The sequence below is a fragment of the Lycorma delicatula genome, chromosome 10 (genome assembly GCF_047948215.1).
Source record: "Lycorma delicatula isolate Av1 chromosome 10, ASM4794821v1, whole genome shotgun sequence".
Lineage (NCBI taxonomy): Eukaryota > Metazoa > Arthropoda > Insecta > Hemiptera > Fulgoridae > Lycorma > Lycorma delicatula.
In genome coordinates this window covers 78,350,769-78,369,262 of record NC_134464.1, presented here as the reverse complement: position 1 = coordinate 78,369,262, position 18,494 = coordinate 78,350,769, and the positions used below count along the sequence as shown (strand labels likewise).

At 27.6% G+C, this 18,494-nt stretch overlaps 1 protein-coding gene across 2 annotated transcripts in view; it reads right to left on the bottom strand.

Annotated features, from left to right (window-relative positions):
- Window positions 1-18,494, bottom strand: part of FucT6 (alpha-(1,6)-fucosyltransferase 8) — a 120,951-nt gene that overhangs the window by 24,104 nt on the left and 78,353 nt on the right. For both annotated transcript variants that reach the window (XM_075376662.1, XM_075376665.1), the window contains 3 exons: window positions 12,265-12,430; window positions 9,460-9,646; window positions 5,012-5,249 (listed from right to left, as the gene is read on the bottom strand). In XM_075376662.1, coding sequence (XP_075232777.1) covers window positions 5,012-5,249; window positions 9,460-9,646; window positions 12,265-12,430 — 591 coding nt within the window. The remainder of the gene's footprint in view (window positions 1-5,011; window positions 5,250-9,459; window positions 9,647-12,264; window positions 12,431-18,494) is intronic.

Genomic DNA, 18,494 nt, shown 5'->3' with positions numbered 1-18,494 from the left:
TCCAGTAGAGTGGCACTCACTATGTGACACTCTTTTAAGATCTCATTAAGATAAGAACAATGGTGTAAAGAAACCACTGCCAATTCAAAATGGTGATGGGCAAAGTTCACTTCATCCAATTTTCAAAATTCCTTTAATGTGAGAATTAGTACAGCAATATGTTTTAATTAAATTTCAGATAAATAGGTGTAAATAACTTCAAAAAAGTGATTTTGTTTAAAAATCTTGCATCTGTTCAATTTAATAAATGTTCTACATGTCTTTTTGTATTTTAGACAGTATGTAAACTAGATATAAAAGTAATATGATTTTTATACTAGTTAAAAGCATAAGCTAATACACAATGCAATGATATACTGCATTGATTAATTTTTAACAGGAAATATTTATAGTTAGAAAAAACTAAAAACAGGAAGGTCTAAATCCAATGCCAGTGACAATAAAAAGTGTTTTAGAATTTAGAGAAACCCCTTGTATTCAGCACTATTAACAGTGCCAAAAAATGACATAAGAAAAAGAAAAAATAACAAATCTACTCTTCAAAGTTCATTTAGTATTCAACCAAAGATATATAGTAATGAACAGATATTGTTGGTGGATGTTTGATACAACCTATTTTTTATTTATGGAAATTATTTATTATGCAGTAGAGTATGAAGTTGTACTCCAAGAGTATAAGGTATGAAGTAATATTTTTGTATTACATCACGTAAATTTTTCTGAATATATCTTCTTGATAGTTATGTTTTTTTAAGTTAACACAGAAAATATTTATTTTGTAGGGAATTTCTTTATTGTGCTTATAAAAGCCCTTTTATGTAAAGTTTTGCGCATTTGTCTAAATTCTTTCTAGTATTTTTGCTGTCCAGTGCACAGTCTACTTTCCTAATCTATCCTCTCCAATCTGCATAAAAGATAGCTTTTTACACATGTATATTTTTATAACTAATTCACTACATATGCTGAAGCTTATGCGAAGAAATATGGTGAGGAATAGAAATTTTGTATGTATGAAAAATGCTATGTCTGATTCAAACTTGGGAACTTTTCAGATAAAAAGGATGAGACGCTCCACTCCACTAAGGAAGTCATTGGAAAACTACTTTGTTTTTTCTCAAAAGGGGATTTTTTTTTCAGTAAATAATTAATAATAGATATATTTAACTATTAAATAATCAATTATTTTTGTTTGAATATAATTTATTTCTGTAATTCATGTATTTTTATTAATCTGATAATTCCTTTACAAGGTAGGTACTGTAGTATTTATTAATTACATTAAGCCTGCATCTTATATATATTATATATATATATATATATATATATAAATCATTCATTTATTTCAGATAATCATACGACATAGAATTTATATAACATTATCAAATATTTAATAATTTACAGTCTCACTGACTGTGATGATAGATTATTATGGTTACAATTTTAGTCTCCAACTGAATTTTCCTGACTTAAAATTTTAGATTCTTCTTAGTTCCATGAATAAAAAATAATTTTTTGGGCTTTAACATTTGCAATGCTATGTAATGTAATATTTAAAACTCATTTTTTATCTTCTTAAAGCAATAATGAAACTATCTAAAAGGAATTCTCCCTAAAAATAAAATTAGTTTAGTAAAACTCAAACAATAATGATAAGAAAGATTTAATATTTGTTAAGGTTGACTCTTCTTTTATTAATGTTTTATTATATTTAGTTAACTTAGAATTAGCTTAGATTTGGTATCATGACATTTTTATTCGTTATTACTGCTTTATTTAATTGAAAATAATTCAATAGAGTTTTAAAAATTATTTAAATTATTATTTATTTCATTTTTATTACTTCTGAAATTTATTTTTTAAAACTTACAATTTAAATAGATGCTTTATTAATTTTAGGATGTAGATACAGGCAAACACAACGGTGCTTTCATCTTCAATATAGGTATTAGCCTATTTTAGATATTTGATACATTTCTCTGTAAAAGAAAAAAGTCTTCTAATTAAATTTTTTGTACCTACAATGAAGAAATTTTTAACAGTTTCTCTAACTGAATAAATATTCTATTTTGAATTGGAATATTTTAAAAATTGGATGAATCTGAACTTTGTTTCTTACACTGTTTTGGATTAAAACAACATATTAAGTTTTCTTTGATCAATTTCTTGTCTTAACAGAATATTTAAAGTAGATAACATATAAAGGGTGCTGCTATTTAAATTTTTTTGAGTTTTCTGGGGGGTCTAAATTTTTTAATTTTCTTTAATTGAAAAAGTTTGAATACCTGATTTATAAAATATTCTGAATTTTCAATTCTGCTTTCTGAAACAGCTAAATAGAGTAGAACATAACAAATTTAAATCTAATGAAACTATTACAAATGAACAACTGAATTTCAAAAATAGACAAATAATTCCAGAAATTTTACACACTATCTAAGCTAGAACTCTAAAGTTTTTACCTTTACTAATAAATTTAATATTACCTAAAATAGTATTAGACTGAATTGCAATAAATCTGATCATTTTTTAATCATATATATTTATTTTAATTTAAATCTTTAAAAGGATGAATGGTACCCTTCAAAAATATTAATTAAGCTAATAGAACAAAGCTAAATGATAAATAACAGTAAAAAAACATAAAATAAAGCTAAACTAATATTCATTTACTTATAAATTTATTAAAATTATTACTTACTTACATATGTAATTTTTACAAATTTTGAATTAAATTTGTTCTGAAACTGCTTTTGTTCACAAATCTTACTTGTACAACATATTATTATTAAGTTTTGGTTATAATAATTATGACACTGTAAGGTCTACATAGAGAAAGGACTATAATAACAAAGGAAGAAGGTAAAACCATGTTCTAAGGAAAGATAATAGTTTCAAATTAAAGGAAATGAGAAGAGTGGAGAAAATGCTGAAAAACTTAGGCAGAGCAGGTGAAGTCATACAGAACAGATAAAAAGAATAAGAAGTGGCTAACAAGGTCAAATGAAGAGGGAATAGTGATGTAGCCATACATTAACTTTCGTATGAATGGTCATGGAATTATATAAGTTATCATGAGTTGATAGTCACTCCAAAAAAAGTATGGACCCCTTTTACTAGGTAAGAGATTTAACTTAAAAATAAATAAGACTAAAACAAATCAAACAAAATTAAAAATAACATTGTTAAACTATTTCTTAGGTTGAAGACAGTAACGTACAATAGAAGTTGAAATTTAATTCCATTCTGAAAGTAGTAAAATAACAAAAAATGGACAATAAAGAAATCAAAAGTAAACTGGTATAAGCAAAGGAAGCTTTAATGCACTAAAAAAACCTTCTAATAATAAACATAAATTAAGAAATTACAGATTCTTAACACATTTCAAGAATGATAATATTTTATGCAGGCCGTTAAGAAAGTCAGAAGGCAAAGATTAAGGCTTTTAATATTTTATATTACAAGAAATATAAGTTTAGGTGTGCTGAAAACATCAAAGAGGTACAACCTTGTTCATCCTGTTCCCATTCATGTAGACATCTGGATAATCCAGACCAATCCAGGATTATAGTATTTTAAGTACTCATATTTGTTTATTTAACAAAATTTGAAAACCCAATTTCTTTTGTAAATGTGACCAAATCTTTTAATTTCAAATTGGTTAAGGATTGTGAAATATATATAGTAAAATGAATTTAATCAATGATTTTTTCAAATCAGAAAATTTTAATTTCTCATAGTTAGTAATTTACAGAATCATTAAAATATGGGTGCATATATATGCATGCATGTATATGTACATTAAAAACCATTTTAAATTACCTTCTGTATTTTACACATCATGCTTAATGTGATGTAAATAAGCTACATAACATTTCTAGATTATCCAGAACATGAGTGATTCTATATAAACCAGATGAATTGGATTACAATATATATATATATATGAAACTGGAAAACAAAACATTAGGGACATCATAATGTTGGATTGTTGCACAAAAAACTTGGCTGTATTCAAGATTATTTGGTAATAGCAGAAAGGTTATAGGATAGAAATTATAAGAGAGAACACACATTATGTTATGGAAGTAGATAATTAGGGATGTCCGATACAACAAATATGATTAAAAGTCAAGTACTTATCATAAATAAATGGATAACAATATTAACCAGTCAAATAACTGTCATATAATTACTGATCTTAAGTTCAATTTTAATTAAAAGACATATTGTAATACACATAAAATAACAACTTAAGATGCTATTCCAAAACTGACATCCAAATGACTGCTTAAAATAAATTGGTTGCCAATTGATGTATGCATAGTAATCCATAAACGATCGACAAGCTTATTTCACATACATTCTGTGTGCTGGTAAAGTAATGATGATCACTAAAACATGTAATTGTTTTTTTTTTTTTTTTTGCTTGCTCCCACCAACTGTGAAGTATGTAATTGCAGTGCGTAATTGATTTTTTGTAAGCACTGTCATCAACTGTGTTATGTTTATGACAGACAATGTATGAGAGATTAGTACTGAAGATTGAATGTTATTTTTCTGTAAGAACATGTATAGCCGCATACTGCAAGTTGCATACAGGATTTACTTGAGCAGTTTGAGCTGAGGATTTTAAACTAACCCCTCTATCAGACTTACTGCTGAGTAATGTTAACATCATCTGTCATAAATTGAAGGAAGGTATTATTGGAGATCCAGTAATTAAAAATCAATGAGAATCTTGTGGAAGCCATTTATAAAGCTGGGTATTCAAGCAGAATAGTTCTTTGACAGTGACCTGAAAAAATTGTTATCACAATACATTCAGTGCATAAATGTGAATGATTAATTCATGGAGAATATATACATGTAATATAATGTAATTACACAATTTTTGCAAGTAGTAAAACTTTTTTCTTTAATTTTTTTTATACCAGCCAATCAGAGGAGTAAATTTTAGAATAGCTCTTGAATCTAAAAACACATTAAAATTACCATAACTATTAATACTTACCCGACTATTGGTTTTTTAAAGTTAAGTTTTTCAGCAGCAGTATCTAACATAGTTTTAGTAGCTGGTTGAGGTCTTAGTAAATATTTAAAAAATTGTCCAACCCACCATACAAAAGGATTACCATGTAATCTAGAAATTCTAGGCGCTAAATCTTTAGGTATAGATAATGGTAAATATGGTGGTCTAGGCGCTATGGAATCTACTATTGGTAGCTGCACAACCTGAGTATTTGGAGTACCTGGAAAAAATTTTTTACTGTTTTAACAAAATATGAATTTATAAATGAGTATAAATAAAGTTTATTAAATAAAATGGATTTATTTAAAATATAAATTTATAATTTTCCAATCTCCATGGCACAAAGATAATGCCTCGGCTTTCATCCCGAGGTCCTGGGTTCAAAACCTGGTCAGTCATGGCAATTTTTGTAAGCTATAAATTATATTTTCACATTCTCAGGTACAGCTTCTGTGGTGAATTAATTCATCAGTCAAATAAATAATTAAAAGTGAAAATTAATTTTAAGTTCAAATTGGTAGAAATCAATGAGTAAAATTATTTTTCCAATAACACTGCTTTTCCATTAACTATACTACAAGAATTATAACTTCCAGAGAAAAATTATTTTCTAATGGCACATTACATTTCTTCAACTCAATTCTTGCCTTATAATAATTAATTATGGCCATGTCTAAAGAGTATTCTGTATTCTCTATGTAAGATCATCTAAAAAACATATATAGAACTGATTTCCCACAAGAATCGTTCGGGCAAATGTTGAGTAGTGTTTTTTTTGTTTTTCAAAGTGGAAGAATAAAACTACTATTCATTCCTGGAATGTTATATTAATGTGTAATTTGGATTAATCTACTTCCTGGTAAGATGGTAAACTACCCTGATTAACCCTATTATGAGCCAGTCCCTCTGTTGGTTGACTGTCTCTCTCTTCCTTCCCATCTCTTTTTTTCTTCTTCTTCATTAATGGAAGTTGCATCAGCTGCACTGCACTCTTTCTATTTGTGGGATCAAGCCCACAAGTTCAAAATTGGAAAGTAAACTATATAAAACCAGATTATAATAATAATGAAATAAAAGAAACAATATCAAGACAACATTTTATTTACCAAAGATTACAAAAACCGGTATAATGACAATATTCCACATATGTGTGAAATATTTGCAGAAATATGAAATAGATGTAGAATAATTATTAATTTATGTATGTACATATTCCTTAATTTATTATATTGAATGTCAAGATAAATGTAGAACAGCTATTATTGTATAAATATCTTAATTTACTGGGTTAGATGTTAAGATAAGGAAAATAAGAGACTACTTATGATTGACATTGGAAGTTAAAAGATAAATTACAAACAAAAGTAAAATAGCAATAAATATATAATATGGCAATCTGCTGTGTTTATTCTGTTAATTTCCTTATCCCGGGGTACTGATATAATCAATTTCAGTTGAGAAATATATCAATGTGGATACCCATACATATGTTATCCAAACTGGAGTTGCAGATTTTGCTGAAGCTGTTATATCTTTTTTTATAATTTTTAAGGTATTTTAAGTGTGAAAATAGATGAGGAGGAGGAAATTGAGAGTTATACTGACTGATCAAGTAATAAATGAATCATACAAGAGCTAATAGAAAGAATTTAATGAACAACTTAATTATAAGAAAACTCTTTAGGTCAAGAAAATTTTGTGTGCCAAAGCCATAATATTATGTTGACAGTGGTTTTGTGAAAAATGCCAGAGATGTAATGTAATGTGATCTCCAATTTCTTGTGTTATAATAAAATCTATCTATTATAACCTTTGAAACTTTTAGTATCATTCAACATTAGATATAATGTATATAAATATTGCTAGATTTCACTGGAGCAAAACAATGTTAAAAGAAAAATTTTATTCAACTAATAAAAGTATTATTTTGTTGTTTCCTTTGTGATTGCTATGATGAACAAGTCTTACAATATTGATATGTTTTTGATCTTTAAAAATTATGTAAAGAATGTAGCAATGAAGAATTTGAAATCAATGTACATGATATTAATTGTTACTTCATCCTTGTAATATTACTCAATTATTTTACAATTTCTCAAAAAGTGTATTTTTATTTCATTTCTTTATTACTAATTGGTAATGATGACAGCTGATTAGTTGTCAAGACAGTAGACTAAACCTTTTAAAAAAATAGATAACACAAGCTTAAGTTATACAACATTTTTAAATTTTTGATACGGCTTTATTTATAGATCAATTTTATTAAAATTTTAGTTCTTTCATAATGATAGGTCTAGAAAAATGTTGTCTATATGAAAAAAAAATCATCACAAGAAATACCATACTGGAAAAAATGTATTCTTATAAAAATAAGTAAACACATTGCTACCAAGCAAAGAATTAAGGCTCCTTAGAATTCAGGAATGGGAATCTTTTCAATTCTAATTTTTTTTAATTTTTGTATATAAATACACTGAAATAACTCCATGGTGGAGTAGTAGCATCTTGGTCTTTAATTCGGAGGTCCCAGGATCGAATTCTAGCGAGGCATAGAATATTTCATATGCTACAAATTTCCATTTTTGGACTAATGAAAATAGCAGTTGAGCCTGTAATCTTATTATATAAATAAAAATAAAAGTCAAATTATACTTTATTATAATATAAACTATGTAATTATCACTACAAAAAGAAAAGATGAAAAGCATCTTTAAACTATAAAAGTTTCCGTGATGAAATTAAGCACTGCAGAAAACAATGGTTTCATTACAGAAAGGGGATGGGTATTCATTAGTAGCTTTACACTAACTTTCCTGGTCTTTATTATATCTTTGATGTGTGTAAAACAGTGATGTACAAAAGGCATGAATCAGAGTTGCTTTCTCTGAGAGTAATAATGCTCACTACTAAGCCAGTGCTTTTGGTGAACAGAATGAACGTGTTACTTATTGGGCTGAAAATACCTGCATTTCAGTAGGCTTGCATGTTGCCAACTATATGATACTTAATTCACAAACCATGTAAAAATGTAATTTTTGTTAAGTTATGTGAAAAAAACCGACACAAAACATTAAAACAACTTACTCTGCATAATAAATCATTGAAATTCTACAGAAAACGTTTTAAAAAAGGAAGTTCTTAGTTTAAACTTTATTAATTTTTTTATTTGTTTAAGCTTTAAAACTGACTTCTAAACAGTACAAAATATCACTTATAAAAAAAAATATTAGCACTTCCTTGATTAATTTTTAATTTTTTAATCATATTAAAAATAATTTTTCATTTTTATGAGACAGCTATTAATAGTAATTAAGCCGATGCTGAAATACATATTGATTACAAGTAGTATTTTGCATAACATTCTATATAAAAAAGGTAATAGTATTCAAATAATTTTTATAAAAATAAATTATTTTTGATGATATTAATCGTTAATGAAGATAATTTTTTATGTAGTGTAATATAGATTTTACATAATACTCTTACTGTTAGTAGTCATTGTAAAATTTTATGTTCCATTTACAAACAGTTAAGTTTTATTATATTACGTGGAAAAAAAATTAATAAAGCAGAATTTCAGTTTTTTACTTTAAAATTTTAGTAAAATATAAGTAGAAAACAATAAATTATAAGTCACTTTTTCGGTTTTTTCTAAGTGTTTTAATAACATATTTGTTCTGTACATGTAAATAAAACTGCTTCATGCATATCAGTCAAGTAGTTACAAAGTTAAATATTTTTTTCTGTATGACCCTGACAGATAAAAAATGCTATCTAAACACTTGTCTCTTAAAATTTATCAGTCATATAAAGAAAGTTTTTTGAGTCATGAAGAATGTGCAACATAAATGTATATAAAAAAACAACACTTTTTGATATAATTCTTGCCTTAACAGTGAAATATTATGTTCCCTCATGTTGTTAAGGAGAGAAATTTGACAATATACATAAAAGTAATATACTATTATTATTATAAATTTCCTCAATTGAATTGAAGCAGCGTATATAATATTTTTCATAAGGGGATCTGTTGCTTTACATTAACTTTCCCACCTCTTCTAATGGCCACGATCCATGTGAAGCACCTAGGGTACAAGAGCACCACTTAGGGTTGCTATCTCAGAGAGTAATGATGTTTATTATATAGGCAGTACTCCTACAGTAAGTTAAAAGAGGTTATCTTTTGTAGAACTTTATCACTTACATTTTAGCTGGCTTTACTAATATGCAACAATGTATTTGTCTCAGTGAAGAAGACATTTCATTTTTAAATAAGTAAAGGATTTTTATTATTCATAAAAATGAGTATTTCATTTTCAGGAGCAATTTGTGACTCATTTCAGATCATCAACAATCATTATAGTCATGACACTAAACAAACAAATCATCATTGTTATTACATATACATATCTAAACATCAAGAATTTTACCTGGCCAATGACTAGTTGATGTACCAGAAGGATCGACACAAGTATTACTGACTGGTTTATAAATATCCTCCCAGCCTGCTCTATGATACCTCCAACCTTTTGATTTTAATATCATTGTTCTTTCGGTTCCATAAGCTACAATTAAACAGTATACAATATGATGTAATTGACAGCCATAACCACATCCCTGTAAAAATTATTAACACATAAATACATTTAAAAAAATCTTTAAGAAAAATAACATAATTTAATCAAGCACAGTAATCTGTTGGTATGCGAAATATTTAAATCTAATTTCATAAGCAGAAAAAATGTTGTTTTCTTAACATTTAGGCAATAAAATAACAAATGATACTTTTCATTTCAATGATTAATGAAATGGTAATTAATTAATGGTCTATAAATTTCAATGATAATGATCATTTTAAACATGTTAATATGAAAAAAAGGATTAAACCAGTTTAAAACAAAAAGATTATATGAAATAGGCTAAAATTTCACTGACTCTGAAATTCAATAATTTGTAATTCTTTTCCCCTCATGTTATTTTCATTTAAATTTTCACAGAATAGGTTTAAATAACTTTAAATACATTACACAGAGATAATTTACAATATTCAAATAAATTCTCATATTTTTTTTATTTGAGTGGCACTGAACAGTAAAATGGAAAAAGTTCCTAAAGAGATAATTTAGGAAGCGCAGGAGAACTATAATTTAACAGTGAACAATAATTTGTCAACGGTGAATAGTACATGAATTTAACATTTAAGAACAGCTAGATGTGTAAGAAGATAAAATTTGGAGTGCTGACAACTCCTTGAGAACATTCAATAATTATACTTTGAGAGAAAAATGTCTGTAACTACTCCTATTACTGATTATCAGATGAACTCAGCTGCATCATGATCCATTCCAATTCTTGGCAGGATCTGGTGACATGAACTGAGACAATTAGGGTTATTTATAATTTTTTGAGATATTCAGACCACCAACTGAAATAGCATATTTCAGTGTCTTTCATACGTTCATAATTTATCATCTATTAACTTTCAGAAAAAAGGTTATCACTGATTGGCTCCTAAATAATTCTAAACCACTTCAACCAATGACAGTATTAGATATAATTTAAACAATAAAAATTGAAGGGTTTAATGTATCATTTAATGTGAGTATTTAATGTGTAATGTAATGTGAGTAGAGTTTACACTCTACTCTCTAATTACAAAACATATTACATGATACATGTACCATGATGTTTTTTTCAGTAATATAAATTCCAATTCTTGGCAGGATCTGGTGACATGAACTGAGACAATTAGGGTTATTTATAATTTTTTGAGATATTCAGACCACCAACTGAAATAGCATATTTCAGTGTCTTTCATACGTTCATAATTTATCATCTATTAACTTTCAGAAAAAAGGTTATCACTGATTGGCTCCTAAATAATTCTAAACCACTTCAACCAATGACAGTATTAGATATAATTTAAACAATAAAAATTGAAGGGTTTAATGTATCATTTAATGTGAGTATTTAATGTGTAATGTAATGTGAGTAGAGTTTACACTCTACTCTCTAATTACAAAACATATTACATGATACATGTACCATGATGTTTTTTTCAGTAATATAAAACATATTTAACATTATAAAGACTAATGACCACAGATAGGTAGAGCTCTTTGTAACTGCATATCTTGATTTACTAATCTGTTTATATGCTATAAAGGTTTGAATGAACAGTCTTAGTTGCTAAACTATGTTACCTTCCTGGCATCATAGCTATGCTGCAAGAAGGAAAGTATGGTAATCAGTCAAAAAATGGGGTATGGGTGTTTTTTGCACTTCTTCACGTTTCATGATCCAGGAATCCCAAAAACAAAAAAGGGATAATGTTCATATGTACATATGTATGTATGTATGTTGGCATTTTTAAAAGTAAATAACTATTGACTGGATAAACTGATTTTGATCAAATTCCATAGAGGCTCATGTATATGAGGCAATTTATTGATAAAAGTTTGGGATCAATATCTCAAGGGTAGGGAAGATAGTTACCGAGATCAATTTTCTCAAAATGTTTCAAACATACCCCATTTTATATTAAGCTCAGTACATGGGTACATGTTTATCTTACCATTTAAAAAAAAAATTGTCCCCAAATTATCTCCTTGAAAAATTAAAAAAACTGTCTTTCTATTTATTGCATATTTTTTAACTGAAATTTTTTTGTCTTTCTAGGTATATTATTAGTAGGGCAAATAACCCCAAAAAATACTTTGGGAGCAATATTGGGGAGTATTTAGGAACAATTTTTAAGGGAGTTGATCAAATTTTAAGAACATTCAGTTTTGGAATTCTTTAAAACTTTTTTTTGTTTATTTAAACGTTTAATAATAATATTATGATAAAATTTCATCAAAATTCATCCCCACCACCAAAAAAGAAATATTACGTAACTTTTAATTTGTTATACATTCTTGAGTGGAATTTTTTTTTTGTTTTTTCCATTTAACATAGTAAACATAGACAAATCAAAAAATTTTCTTGGGAGGTGGTTTTGGGGGATGAGGTAATAGATAAATTCAAAAAAAATATCAATTTAAAAAATTTTTTTCTTGTATCATTTCTTTTCACTATATACAAATAAATAACCAATGTCAGGAGAGTATGACAACAATGTTATTATTTTTTTTATAAAATAATACATAATATGGAAATACACAATTATTCTTAATGTAAATTAAAAGGAAAATCCAACAAAATTATATTACTAGGTGGATCAAATAAATACAAACCTTGTTTAAACTACACAAAAGTTTCCGAGCTTTACTACAATTTGGAGGATTTTGTAAATGCTGTATTCGCCTTTGAACAAGATCAGATAATTCAGCTGCCTCTTTATCTCTCCATTTATCATGACCGTCCGAATCAGCTAATGACTCTATATCTTTTATTAAAGATCTGTAACACAAAAAAATTATGTGATTATAAACATGTATATGTCTTGCTGAAATAAATGTAGTTATACCTGACAATAAAAGCTAAATTTAAATGAAGTTTAACTGGACTATGAATAATTTAGGTAAAAACTATGGTGATATTTATAAATGGAAGCAGAATAATCATGATGAATTCTTGATGAGAGTTTCATAGTCCTATTGTAAGTTAATCACCTCCTCTCTTCAAGCTTCTTCTTTCGTTTTTCTTGAATTCTTATTTCCTGGTGAAGAAACATGAAGAATAATGTAAGCCATAGTATCTGATGAAGCAGCTGTTTCATCAACACAACTTGGCAAGGTAGTGGTGATTCTGCTTATCCAAACAACTCCAAACAATTACAGCTTATGCAACACAGCTCCACTTCCTACATGAGAGAACAGCAACAAATAATCCAAAAGTGTTTTAAAGGTGGGCCTCTTACACTAGTAAAAATAAACTAAAAAAAAATAAAAATTGTTACTTTTGAGAACATGGCAATGTTAACCACATAAAAAATCAAATTCTACAAAAACAATGATTTTTAGATCATTGTTAATCGTTGTTGTTACTTGGTCATGCTTAAATGTTTGACAAGAAATGAAAATGATATCAAGAAAATTAGCAGATTTTTTGGGAAAAAACAAAAACATCAATTTATAATTAAAAAGCAAACAGTTAAAATTCATCAATATTCCTTTTTACATGTTTTCTTAAATCAATAACATCTCTTAACTTAATGAGAAAGAAATTAATTCTTATGAACGCTTCCGCTGAATGATTGTTTAAAATAATCTGCAATAACTTTAAGATATCTAGATAATTTAAGACAATACAATATAAATCAAAGTAATCACAAAAAAGTAACATTAATAATAACGTGTAACCACTTAGATTACAAAAATGTTTCAAATTTCTAATTTTCTGCAATTAATTTACCTTAGCAGTTTAGTGTTTCAAAAATAACTGTAATTAGTTATTTATGACCCAAACTATCTGGGCGCAGCTGTGTCATTACTTACCTAACTGAAAACATCATGCTCGCTTCTATCGGCTGACACTTGTAGTATGGCTAATGTGAACTGTTAAACTAACATTCATCAAAATTAAACTATTTGATAATACACCTCATTAATACGTAATTTAAAAATAATTATTATGAATTCGTTAATTAATGTTTTTAGTTTGAATTTATAACATTAAAAACAAAATATAATCTTATATTTTACACATTTATTTACTTATATATACATATAATTTATATATTTATACATATTCATTTTATACACGTCTTATTTTAATCACACTAAACACCAAACTAAAATAATTGGTTGTTACTACTATGTGCTGACAATAGTCATTGCATCAGCAAATCCTTAGATAAATATTAGTCTAAATACGATGATGTAATAATAATATGATAGACATAATAATACATTAACTGCGGCTGAGTCATTTCTTATATGGTTTGAATGAGACACTGTGAAAGTGTTATGCTGACAGACAACCAACACAATGTTTTTTGGAAGAGACTCCTCTCCCCTGCCCGCACATCAGTAGGCTGGCCTGGCCGCACATGTAGATAGTTTGGCACAACTGTACACTGACTTATTAGCTACCAATTAAATATTATTCAAATAAAAATCAGACAACTGTTAATAAAATAGTTGAAATTCTCTTTTCAAATCAATACTTGTAATGTTACACAATAAATTAACTGTAGAAAAAAAATAGTATCATCACAAAACAATTTTATGCACAAGTCAGTAGAATAATATTGCGAACACCTCAGCTCTAGGCATGTCTGTAATAATGTACAATCACAACAAAGAGAAAAGTAATTTAGAAAAAATGTAAGTGGTGATCAATGGTTGAGTTAAAGAAAGTATAGTAGCCAGATGCTACTAGCCTGTTAACCTTTATGGTGGAGTCATAAAAGTTAATCTATCAAGCATGAAATTGTTTCACACATTTAAATTTGCATATCACACATACATGCACGCATGCAAACCTACACACACACTCATACACACACACACACACACACACCCCTCTTACCAACCAAAAAGGTAAGGAAATAACCATCAGTCAAAACTACATTTAATAAGAGTTTCCATACACCAATTAAGTAAAAACAATTCTATAAGGATACAATTTACCTTTATATGGGTTTACTTGTGCAGTTAGCATTTAGTGTTCAATAAGAATAACAACTGATGCTATTTAAAAATAGACAAGAAATAAGAACAAAGGATAGTTTGATGTAATCTTTGTAAAAGTCAAAAGACACTGATTAAAAGCAGCCATATAGTAAAATCAATCATTCTTTTCTTGGCTGAAACATTCACTGTTTGATAACAATACAATATTAGAAAGGTAGTGGCTCTTGCCTTTCATTCAGAAGGTTCTGAGTTTGAATCCTGGTCAGACATGGGATTTTTTCACATGCTACAAAAATTCAATTCCTATTAAAAAAAAGAAATGGATGGCGATAATTGGGATAGGTTTGAAGTTAATTGTATACAATTTAGAGAATGTAGTATTATATTTTGTACAACTCTACAGCACACTAATAAATTATTATTCAGTCAGTCGTAAGGTCTAAAGATTACTGAAAATTAATTGGAAAATAAATAACAATAATTAATAGGAATCAATTTAAAATATTTGTTATGAAATAAAAACTGACAGTAGCTTTGATTGGCACTAATTAAATATAATTTTGAATTCACTAATTTTTTTTTAACTGAATATTTTAATACAATAAGAATTACTTATGTTGAAAATTACAAACATACTACAAATAGATTCACTTTGTCGGTTTCAAATAATTAGTATGAATACAGCAATATATCCCACAGCAACAAGGGCACAGGAAATAACTTACTTGCACTGTAGAGAAATCAAGCTCCTGAACTCAACAGAAAAAAGATAATAGCCAGTTACTTACAAACTGCAATAACAAACGACAAATGTTGATTTTTAAAAGAAATGTAGGTGTATTACTTTTTTTTTTACAATTACAAAAATTATTGTTCTTTTAATAAAGTACATGAAATATTTCATTAGTTATGAGTTGAAGTTAGTCATATGGTGAGGAGACAATCAATAAAATATGGTAGTCATAATGGAAGTATTTCATATATAAAGGGAGACAAATGTTGATTTTTTTTTTCATAAAACATATGTAGACGCATACACTTTTTCTGTTTAGCCTCTGGGAATTACAGTTCAGGTATTACTACAGAGGATGAATGAGGATGATATGTAGAGTGTAAATGAAGTGTAGTCTTGCAATCTCAGTTCAACCATTCCTGAGATGTGTGGTTAGTTGAAACCTAACCACCAGAAGAACACCAGTAACCACAATCTAGTATTCAAATCCATATAAAAACTACCTTTACTAGGACTTGAACACTGAAACTGTCGACTTCTAAATCAGCTGATTTGGGAAGACGTGTTCACCACTAGACCAACCTGGTGGGGTTAGGCATATATACTTTTATGAAATTAAAAACATTTTTCTACTTATATTAAAATAAGAGAAAAAGATTTTTTTATGTAAACACCCTGAATAAAAAACACTGATGGATTTGATTTTTTATATAATATATGTGTGGATGTCATTTCTTTATAAAATTAATTTAAAAAAATACTTACACTTATATTTTATAATAAAAGAGATTTTTCTGATAAAAGTTGCATGTGAAGGTTTGGTCATGTGGTGAAAAATAAAGAGAAAAAACTCTACAATTGGTAGCTATACATAAAATGTGATAGTTTTTATAAAGATTTTCAGAAAAATAAATGTATGGGCAAATTATTATTATTTTCTTTTTTATACAATTCACCTACAGATTGCATTAAACAACAAAGTTACAATAATGTATTATAAATATAATATTAAAAACAGCTTCTCAATATATTATTTGATTTCCTCAAATGTTTTTGGCTATTCTGCCATCTTCAGAAGGAATTTATAATTTAGAATTAAAATATAAAATTCACAAAATAAAATTAGAGACGTAACAATTGATAGTCATAAAATAAAAATTTTGTAAATGTTAAAGTGATAAGTTAAATTAAAATAATTACTTCTGCTTTGTAGGAGTGTCATAGTTGTTATCACTCTGATAATACAACAACAATCATCATAACAATTTCACTTTGATAACAATTGTGCCACTCTTACAAAACAAACAATTATTTTAATTTAACTTATGACTTAACATTTACAAAATTTTTATCTTATGGCGATCAATTGTTATGCCTCTAATTTTATCTTATAAATTATATATTTTAATTCTAAATTATTATAAATTCCTCTTGAAGATGACAGAATAGCCAAAAACGTTTGAGGAAATCAAATAATATATTGGTAAGCTGTTTTTAATATTGTATTTATAATAATTATATTTTACCAATGGTGACATGTTTGAAAAACTTAGTAATGTAACAGCTCAAATATTACTAAAACCTATCAAAAGTTTATTCAATACTGAATAACAGTCATCACAATTACAGATACTTTGCCAGATTATCTATACTACTACAATGAGAAAGAGGGTTTTTGTTTGGGATGAACAAAAAACTACTCCATCAATCACAACCAAAGTTTCATCCACGTTTCTTGGTGTAACGAAGAAGGCTTTTAGATATATTTCATTTCAAAAAATCTCAAAGAACCAACTGATCGATCGCTTTCAAATTTTCAGGATACATTCGTATTATACCACAGAATTTTTTAAGTCACACACTGAGGCCCAAGCTCCCTTGAAGGCTAAAATATTAAAAATATTCATTATTTCATCTCCAAAGAGAGTGAAATTGTAAATTAAAGATATTCATTAAGGAAAAAAAAAGATAAATTCTTTTACTTCATTATTTTATTTCTGCCTCCATGGCAAAGAAAAAGTTAAGAATTTTTTGTCGTCAAAGTGTGTGTACTTTAGTTACCATAGCTACTATTATTCTGTCTTTTGTAATTTAGCCTCTTTTTCAGGTTTCTATAAAGCCTGAATACTTTAATTGTTATTTATCAGTATTATTCTCACAATCATGAGGATAACAAACAGTGGGGGGGCTCCAGGAGGCAGAGCCCTCTGGGTAGACTGGAACGGCGACTGAAGTGAGCCCTGCGGTTGTCCAAGGCACCATCCCCTGAAACACAGGAATGGCATGGGAAGCAACCTCTGTGTCCCTTAGGTAAGCCCCACGGCCCGAGGAGCTCCTGAATTGGCTCCAAAGTTAACCTGGGCCCTGAGGGTCCAGGTTCTGGCTAGATTGGCTTGGTAGTTATAAAATAAAACAATGTACATAGATCAGCTGATATTCATATGTCTGAAGTATAAACAAAAAAATTCAGGTGAGATTTATGATGACTGAGAATAATTTGACTATTTTTGTAGATGTAAGCATTTATATTTTTTTCTAGTCACACTGAATTTTGCAATGTGAAGCCATTTTCAGGCTATTTAACACTTAATAATTACATGTTATCAAATACAGTACAGATAAAATTGCAAAACATTATACTTGTTAACAATAATTTGTCATTCAGCAATATCATATTTCTGTAGTGGAAATTTTATTTTAAAAATAAGTAATAGTTTCAACCAAAAGTTTCGAGAATTATTAGACAGAATGATACTTGTAAAATAAACATGTTTGTCAAAGTTTTATAGATTATCAATCTTCATGAATTGGTAGACAAGCGATGACAAGATAAGGGAGTAATGCTTAATATATAGTTGCAACTGATGATTACTCCACTTTTGTTTAGCAGTACAGTTTTAATTATATGAGAGTTGAAATATAATCATTTAGAGTTTATCGTTCAATATTGCTGACCTGCTATTCCCTTCTAATAATAAATTAAATTATAAAATTTCAGTACACAGATTGATACTGTTAAGTCCTTTCAAACTAAACTTCTACAACTTGTAATTGTGTTGGGCAAAAAGGTTGTAGGTGACTGGACAAGATACACCATTCAGTCAGTCCCAAAAAGGGCAGAATCATTCTCTAGAATAAAAGAATTCTATGAAAA